The following is a 9,019-nucleotide window of genomic DNA, read 5'->3' as shown; positions in this document are numbered from 1 at the left end:
AAAAGGAAAGATTTGGCAGACATAAATAAGCAGTTTTATCACACATGTCCTACGTCAATAGGAAATCCACTGCTCTAAATTGCGTTCGACCAATATTCGTTTGAAGTAGCAAAAGGTTAAAATAGATAAACTATTTTTAGCACGGCCTTTTATACTCAGTAGGTTGAGTTGGGAGAGAATGCTGATTCCAATGGTGTTAAACATGTTGGGATTAGCGCATTCCTCATAAGCTTAACCAAGATTTAAACGAGCCATTTTCTGTTTTAGCAAGAGGCACCAAATTAGGCAAGGGTAGGTGTGAAAATGATTTTATTCAGCATCAAAACACACACTTTTAACAAAAAATACATTGGAACCTGTTCTATTTTGTCAAAGTATGCAAATCTGGCATTAACTCAAAGTGACCATGCTCCCCAAAATCGATATTTTCCTGAGCCTAAGAACATCTTAATCGCCACAGACATAAGAGAAGCTTGTACACTGACCTGTCCCTCTGTGTTATTCCAGGTCTGGAAAATATTCTGAATGGGAAAAGGTTCCTGTTGAAGACCCCGGAACAAGGCCTGAACAAGCAGCTGTAGCCCCTTCTTGCCAACAATATGGAATCCTGGGTGATCCAACTGCTGTACCACTTCCTTCCAGTTCAAACTAGGTACCTACGAAAAAGACAATTTCATTCACAAGAAATTTTTACAATTCATTCTGCCAAAAATACAGGTTGGGAGAAAGTCCAAAAAATGTCTAGTATGTTGTAAAACAAGTGTACTCTCTCTGTGTGTGTGTTTTTGGGTGAGTGGGAGGGAGGGGAAATAAGTAAAAGCATTTAAGGACTTATCACACAGTCTGTCACATCGCTTTTACAATCATGAATTTTAAAGAATATGTAGATTGAATATTTTGCATTATTTTTACAAAAATCATTAGGAACAGTTGTTACTAGCACATTATCTCACCATTCAAATGCATAAAATTTTCCAAACACTAGCTTTTTGTTTTTGTTTTTTGTTTTTTTTTTGGGGGGGGGGAAGGGGCTATGTAGTCACTGCATATTGATTTTGCAACTTCTGAAAAAATTTCCAAGCAAGATTTATTCTTTTCACTCATAAATCAACAAATTTTAACCACTTTGCTGATGACTGAAGTTCTCACTACTAGAGGTATGAGCCAATCAAATCACATTTCAAAATTTTAACTGGAAACTACCCAGTAAATCAACAGCCATGAATTTGAATAAAGCTGATGCAGGAGACCTGAAAACAGATTCATAACTATTAACACCTAGGTCTTCACACATACAGCGAGGTGGGGGAAAGAACGACGATTCCAACAATTGCGCTTTGCACATTCATCGCACATGTAGCTAAAGCTTAAATAAAAGTCCCTTCTGCGACTGGTGTAAGGCTTTACAAGAAAAATGGTGAGGTTAGGTGTGAAGAAAGGTTCTTCATCACAATACATACTTTTTAAAAGCAGAAGAGCTTTATTCATATATCAAAGTATTTAAATTTATTTCATATTTGACCAGGCAACCCCATATTTTCTTGACTCTCTTTTTTTGCCTTACAGATACAATTTTTTTCATGACTTGCATTTCATAAAATGTGACTTGTGATCCCTGATAAATTGGAGATGTAGAAGGGAGCATAATACCACAACTTACCATCTCTTGAATTGTCTGAACAAACACTTCCACATTCCATGTCGACACTCCAGGAGTTTCTGGCCTGTCTCCCCATCCACCACTCTGAAAATGAAGTCAATTTTACTTCACAAGCATATCTTTTCCTTAATGCATCTATTTTTACACATATTGTCCTAGACAGCTCTGTCTAAAGGGTATGATTGCATTCCATAGACGGTAAGGGATTGCTCAAAAAGACAAATATTTTCCAACAGTCAAACTATTATTAAGAAGTAGATATAAAGAAAGAAATGTAAAATTAAAAAAGAGAAACTATGAATGAAAAGCAGAAATGCCGAAAAAACATATCAAGTACCTATCTGAATACACTTAAAAAAAGAAAATGTTTTGCTAATCACACATATTGTTAAACATTAAGAAAAGTTATTACCTGGGCCTGCTGGTTTTGATCTCCAACGCCTGTAGGTGTTTTGGCCATCATGCCAATGACGAAGGCAACCGATGAAGTGGTAAGCTCTCGTATCCCAACTTGTCCTACCACACCACGGCATTCTTCCAAACTGTTACAGAAAATATGAGTTGTCCTCTTATATTTTTTTACGTTACAGGATGTGCAAGGTTGTGTTTTACCCCCTACCAGCAGCTAAGCCTATATCATGCACAAACGGTATAACAAACATTGAACCCTGCTGCAAGTGCCCTAAAAACGCGAATGTACAAATTAAATGTCAAGCATGATGAAGAAGTTAGTCTAAAATACAATTATCAGTTTCTAAGGATGCAACAGAAATGGTACAGACAAGACAAATTGACTGTGAAAATATCAGACTCATGCACATAAACAGAGAAAATCAAAGATGAAAAATATGGGAAATATATCACACCAGTTAATAATTAGGATTTGTGTATGGCAGAATCCCAGCACGGAAAAATGTAGTCCCCTACCCCAAGCTTTCACAATGCCTGCACTCACAATTTCTCACATTAACACACCCAGTCACACACATCTTAACCACAAGCAGTGCAGATAGGTTTTACTGAAGCAGCTATTTCCAGAGCTTTATGAGTTCTCCTCTTTATTGTATGAAGCATGAAATTGACTAGAATCATATGAACAGAGAATACTGTAAGTTCCAGCATATAAGAACACTCACTTGTCAAAACTTTTGGTTAAGAGGGCTGGTTTAATGCAAGTGTAAGAAAATTGAGATACACATCACTCACATGGGAGGGGGACAACCCACCATTCTAATGAGATTTTACCTGGAGGTACAGCTATAGCCAGCTTCCAGCAACAGGTCTGCCAAAGAAGTCTCCATCTGAAAAATAAAATCAAATGACAGAGATCAAATCTGCCCAGCTCAAAATCTAGACATGCAATCTGTTGTTTTATACATATAAATATAAAAATTCAGTATTGACATATCTAAATTGATGAGTCAGCTCAACGTTTTGAAAAAAGACGTGTTTTTGCTTTTGGAAGCTCAACTCTATTTTTTAGTAAAATAATTAAATACATTAACTTACAAGTGAGTGAGGCATGTTGGTAAAATCTGTCAGTTTGGACAGAGGAATGTCTTCAATTTCCGAGTAGAGAAAAGGGCTTAAAACTGCAGGCACACGATTTGGTGGAAAGTCTGCAAAGGACACTTCAAGTTCTGAAATTTCAACATCATGTAAAAAGCTACAAAACCTCCAATTCACCCATGTGCATATTCAATCATAAAAATTAGCATCCACGATGCAATAGTGCAAAATTTTACATCATAATAATAAGATTGTGCAAGATATTAAAAAAGTTGTTGAAGTTAAGAACTTCAACATAAGGAAGCATTCACAAGTGTACAACAGGTGATAGATAAATGAGGGACAAGACTTCTTGTAGCTTGTCCTTTTCGATCATTAGCTATACTTCATTCAAAATCCAAATGATGCACTTTTGTGATTAAAATCTAAATGTTTCCTTACGAAGTGAAAACTGCTACAATCTACCTCGTCGAAGGGTCTTAAGAAGTGCTTCCTTTTGCTCCTTGCCAATGCCAAATGTATCACGACCGTGGAAAAGGTGGGACAAAAGAAGGTGAAGTGCCTCTATACCTGCATCTTGCAGGCCTCCCTCCTGCCGTGCTGTGGTGTCTAGAAGAAAAATTATTGTCTAAAGTTGGTTGATTTTTACAAAATATCAAACGATTAAATTTATAAAGTGCATTTTCTGAAAAAGTGGCAAGCTGAGCTCTGCTACCAACACTCAATTAAGTCAACAGTTTAACATACAATAAAGCACACAATCAAAACTTATGCAACAGCTGTGCAAAAAATAACAGGACAATGGTGGGGAAGTGAAGTGGGGTGAGCAGATGAGCTTGCTAGTTCAACAAAGGTTGTGCAAACAATGTCATTTTCACAAAATATTACACAGCAATTCCCCAGTTCTTTTTAAATAAAATCTTTATCACTAGTTTAATTTGCCTGCCAATGCACATACATTACAGAGAAGGAAGCAGCGATTCCATCACCAAAATGTGATAAAATGGAAAGGAAACTAATAGCTGATCCTAAAATAACACTTTATCTTACCGGCATCAACGTAGGAGTGTAAAATATCTGGAAGCTTCTGCTTGAGAAACTGTGAGGAGTACTGTCGAGTTTCCGAGTTGGACGAGTTTAACAGTGCAAAGGCAAAAACAACCTCCTGCACTCTGCTCAGTTTTAAAACTTTGCTCAGCTGGGGTAGAAGCTGAGCTGAAGGTCTCAGGCTCTGATGATAAAAAAAAAATATTTTATTTTACTGCTCTAGAAGTATGGATTCAAAGACTGAAAAGGTAACAATGGTGATGAAGAAAGGGTCATTTTTTCAGTCATGTATTTTTATACAGGTATCCCAAGCTGAGGCCTGTCAATGGTAAGCCATTTTGATTCTGGTTCTACTTGTTGAATTGCATTAATGAGAAATAAAAGTATATAAAAACAATTTATCATTTTTTAATGGAAAAAATTAATGTATTTATCATCAAAACACATCTGAACCTTATCAAAATTTGATGTTATATCAAATCTGAGCACATCACCATTTTCAAGCCCCCCCCCCCACCTTAAATTTAGATACCCGTTTTCAATGACTCTTTTACCTTTTGCTGGAGAAGTGGGTTGTCGACGGCGTAGCAAAGTATAGAGATGAAATTGGGCTTGCTTAATAATCCTGTACACTCTTGCACCAGAAACTGAATCTGATTGGGGAAAAAAAAAAAAGAGGAACAAGTGTAAAGTATTAATCAGAACGCTATATCGTTTGCAAGGGAAAAAAAAAAATCACGACTGACCAAGCTTATTACAGATACTGTGGAACCTTGGCTAGCCAACGCCTCCGATAGCGAACATTTCAAATAACGATAAAAAATTTCGTTAAAAATTTGCACCGGATACCAAAAAGCGCCGCCACCAACACGTGACTGACCTGTATATCAGACCAAGCATCATTTTCTTTCGAGACACAGTTACAATCGGTCGTTCGTTATCTTTATCTGTGCACATCCTTCTTATGTAGTGATTTTTGTGATTAAAGAAATGTATGCAAAGTGGGGGGAATTGCAATTGTTTGTAGAAAATTCTTTCCCTAACAATGCGATAGGTAATAGGAGCCTAAACATATTCCATGATAATGTGATGTCGTATTACCGAAAAGTGTTACAAAAAAGGCAGAAGCAGCAGACACTGGACAAGTTTTTTCCTTCAGCCTTAAAAGGTCGATGTTCTGTTTTTTAAAAAATAGTTTCGCCTGTGCTAGGGAAGGTAAGAGAACACACGGTGCCGACAGCTAGGGGTCAATTTCCTCCAGTTACTACATCGACAGGTGGATGGGTAGAGGTACACAACCGACTGCCCTTAGCAATAAAAGGCCCTTCTCAGCTGACTAGTACTTGCTGTAGGGTCTGAGAAAAGTGAGGCGAAATGGCTTTTATCTGAACATTCTGTCATGGTTAGGACTGACAAATGTTTTCTCCATGAAATAAACAAAGACAAAGAAAAATAAAAATGAGAAAGATGAACAGCGGAAATGAGACAATCATACAGATAACTGATTTTAAAAATAAGCAATATTCATTGTTTTTATCTCTTTATCTTTCTCTCCATCTTTCTTTACTCTTAAGAGGGGATAATATTTAAAATTTTCAGTTCATTCTTCCCGATGACTGACCTAAAGTACACCTCGGTTTGAGTGAAATGTTCATACTTTTACAAATCGCCAACATAGTGTCCCCATGGTCTTTTCTTCGCTTATCTAACTCGACAATTATGCCGGGTGGAGGTCATCAGTGCTTGCCTCTTCCTGAGTTGAGAAAACTGAAAACTGGACAAGGAGAAGACATGTACAATAAAAAGGGTTAGGACCAGTTTAGCACCAGTAGTTTTGTTTGTGTTCTTCCTTGTAAGAAGAGAGAGAGAGAACAAGAAAGGAGACAAAGGCAAGACATTTTATTGCCAGACTAGTTGGCGGTGCCTGTTATCTCTACCCCGCCTATTGTCCGGGTAGTAATTGGTGACAACTGGCCAATAGCAGTCCGCACTGAGTGTACTCCTACCTTCTCTTGCACAGGAGATACCATTTGATTTTCGCAGGAGGGAAGATATCAGCCTTTAAAGCGTCAGAAAAGGGAAGTCACCCCTGATTTTACAATGCCACATGTTCTCATAGAGGGGGATTCCCCTCCAAGCAATAATTCCACCCCTTCCTCTCCACACTGTCAAAACGGCAAGTTTTCTTATGTTTAAATGCTTTCTTTAATGTTTTTATGTTTCTTTAGCTCCATTTACATTGTATTTTAACTGTTCTCATTAAAAAAAATACCTATAGAGCCTGTGACTTTCAAATATGAATGAGTCAGCAGGGGCTGGGAACCAATTAAATCTATATTCTATAATTCTTATAAGGGAAAATTGTTTCGGAGACTGAACACTTCGGATACTGACCTACTTTCCAGAATGGGCATTAACCAAGGTTCCACGGTATATAAATTTTATACACAGAAAAATATCATGCTGTGGTGCATCCTTGTGCTATCATGATTTTCATCTAAATAAACACAATTTCTTCAAAAAGATAAGATTTTAAATACACTTTACTCAAATGAAAACTCCAAGTATAATACAATGAAAAAGAACACCAAGACACACACACAAAACAATGAAATGATGAAATCCAGAAACAAGACACAAATCATAAAAAAACTAAAAGGAAAGAAAAATTCATCAATTAGCAAACCTGATGGAAATCTTTGCCACTGCTTTTACCATCCCCACTGAAATCAATGTGAGAAAAAAGGCACCTAAAAAGATGCCTGTCAGCTTCAGCCCCGTGTTGTTTGACAAGCTGTTAATAGACAAACATAAAATATCAGTGAAAGACTAATGTAAACATAAAACCACTATGCAAATTAAGCCATGACCAATAAAAGTGTTCCGTTATTCTGACTTTTTGAATGAGATTACATAAGCATGTCGATGCATGTGTTTAGTGGATCAGTGGAGGAGATTCGCACCAGAGGGAAGCCATCAAAACTGAGAAAATGGTTGTTAACCACTTAAACCTTCAAGCCCTTGCCTAACAATGACAAAAAAAAAAGCAAAAATGAATATGAATAAATTTATTGCAACTTTTATATTTTGATTCAATACTGGTTGGCGATAAAGATGACTGAAATATGTTTGTAAAACTACCTTCTAGCTCATTCTGCAAGGGGGATAAACATCTTTACATATTGTTCTTTGTCAGGTATAGCTTTAATGTATAAGAATAAGAAACAAAATTATTCATTACTGTGTCACTGGTTTAAGCGTAATAATGATTTAAAATATATGTGTACTGCGTTTTTAACAAGTGTTTATTTTTCAACGGTTTCAGCAGAATACAAAAACTAGGGTCGACCTAGATTTTCAAATCTTGTTTTTCAAGCTACAATATTGTTTCTCTATTCTCAATGACATGATACGCAATATATTCGCTGAAAACATATAGCTTTTTTTCAATCCATATGCTATCTGAAACGATTCAAAAGCATAACCACCGACTATAGCAAAGCAAGTATTTCTTTTGACTACTGCCTCATGTCTCAAGGCCAACTAGGGGAGTCTCGTGATATTAATGATGGCGGTCGGTCACAAAACTCTATATAAAATACAAACTGACATAACTGCAGACATGTATTTACGATCAACTTGTCAGATACACGTAAACATGATACTCACGTGGTTTATTTCAGTGACACTTGTTTTGTAGTTTTTCTTTGTGAGATTGGCCACTGAATAACTTATCTCTGCCAAGGCAAAGGAAAGCGGATCAAGATTCATATTAATCCATAAACAATGAAACGAAAGCCCCAAATTAAATTCAAGGCTTTCTCAAAACAAAAATATTTACAAAACGCTGAAACTCTTGCTGGTAGGAAACGGGGCCGTGCGGGGTCCAACATGAGGAAAGTTCCTGCGTTCACCGCATCATCACAATCCTCGACATGGCGTCTCAGCGGCCATCATTAATTGTACTCACGTCTAAAAATATAATGTTTTTAAAGCTCTTTTTTATAATAACTTATTTTTATTTAAGAATAATATGACATATTGGAGATCAACTTTGACTTATGTTTTAATTATTTATGTTCAGGAATTTTCCCAGAATCATTTTAATATCATGTGACCAGTCACATGACTCAAACCAACTGTAGGGGAGGCCATCTATAAGCCACATTTACTGACTTCAGTTTTGAAGAAGTTAGCGAAGGCCATAATAAACCATGCAGTTCACTCTGCATAAAGTTGTGTATTGAACAGCTGTACTGCTATATTAACAACAAAAAAATATTGACCGACAAACACGCATGAAAAGGAAAAAAGATTATCCTAACTGATGTATCATACTTCCGACTGTATTCGAACTCTGAAGTTTATTTATTTTTTTTTTGAAAATGAAATTGTTGACGAGTACCCTCATTTCAATAATTAATGGAGAACCCTTGATCAGTTCTCTAGTCAGAAATTCAGCAAATTTGAAGCTGTTTATAAATATTGAGAAAAGAATAGATTTAAAGGGTGGGATGGGGGATGCTGCCAACTGCAATGTTTTTAGACCTATATATGCACAAAAACAAGTTCATTGTGCTAGCCCTTAAGTAACTTTATGTTTAAAAACATATTATTTTTAATATGTCTACAGTGATTTCCTGTCTGAGAAAGTTTTATTTTAGGTACATGCCTCTTAAGATAGTCAACGACTTCTATAAAAGAAGATGCAGTTTATGTGATGCTTATCAAAGCAGCGTAACTACATCCATGATCAGCAAAGTTAATAAGTGAACTGGTGTTAGGAGTAATGCTTAAGGAAGA

At 36.4% G+C, this 9,019-nt stretch overlaps 1 protein-coding gene across 1 annotated transcript; it reads right to left on the bottom strand.

Moving 5' to 3' along the window:
* Positions 1 to 395: 395 nt before the first annotated feature.
* Positions 396 to 8,194, bottom strand: LOC112577379 (CCR4-NOT transcription complex subunit 1-like). The gene is made up of 10 exons (XM_025260442.1): positions 7,886 to 8,194; positions 6,903 to 7,010; positions 4,771 to 4,869; positions 4,220 to 4,400; positions 3,635 to 3,778; positions 3,170 to 3,300; positions 2,906 to 2,961; positions 2,073 to 2,202; positions 1,661 to 1,744; positions 396 to 656 (listed from the first exon to the last, which is right to left on the bottom strand). Exons 1-10 carry the CDS (start codon positions 7,985 to 7,987, stop codon positions 396 to 398), a joined length of 1,296 nt encoding a protein of 431 aa, XP_025116227.1. The 5' UTR covers positions 7,988 to 8,194.
* Between the last annotated feature and the right edge of the window lie 825 nt (positions 8,195 to 9,019).

The sequence above is a fragment of the Pomacea canaliculata genome, linkage group LG12, assembly GCF_003073045.1.
Source record: "Pomacea canaliculata isolate SZHN2017 linkage group LG12, ASM307304v1, whole genome shotgun sequence".
Taxonomy (NCBI): domain Eukaryota; kingdom Metazoa; phylum Mollusca; class Gastropoda; order Architaenioglossa; family Ampullariidae; genus Pomacea; species Pomacea canaliculata.
Note: the sequence above shows the minus strand (reverse complement) of the source record. Positions and strands in the feature narration are given on the sequence as shown.

What these genes read in the sequence shown, in the direction of transcription:
- LOC112577379 (XM_025260442.1), bottom strand. Translation starts at nt 7,987, where the DNA reads ATGAATCTTGATCCGCTTTCCTTTGCCTTGGCAGAGATAAGTTATTCA. An exon ending in GTGTCACTGAAATAAACCAC is followed by an intron (nt 7,011 to 7,885) that starts GTGAGTATCATG and finishes GTCTATTAACAG; the next exon opens with CTTGTCAAACAACACGGGGC. An exon ending in TTCAGACAATTCAAGAGATG is followed by an intron (nt 657 to 1,660) that starts GTAAGTTGTGGT and finishes TCTTTTTCGTAG; the next exon opens with GTACCTAGTTTGAACTGGAA.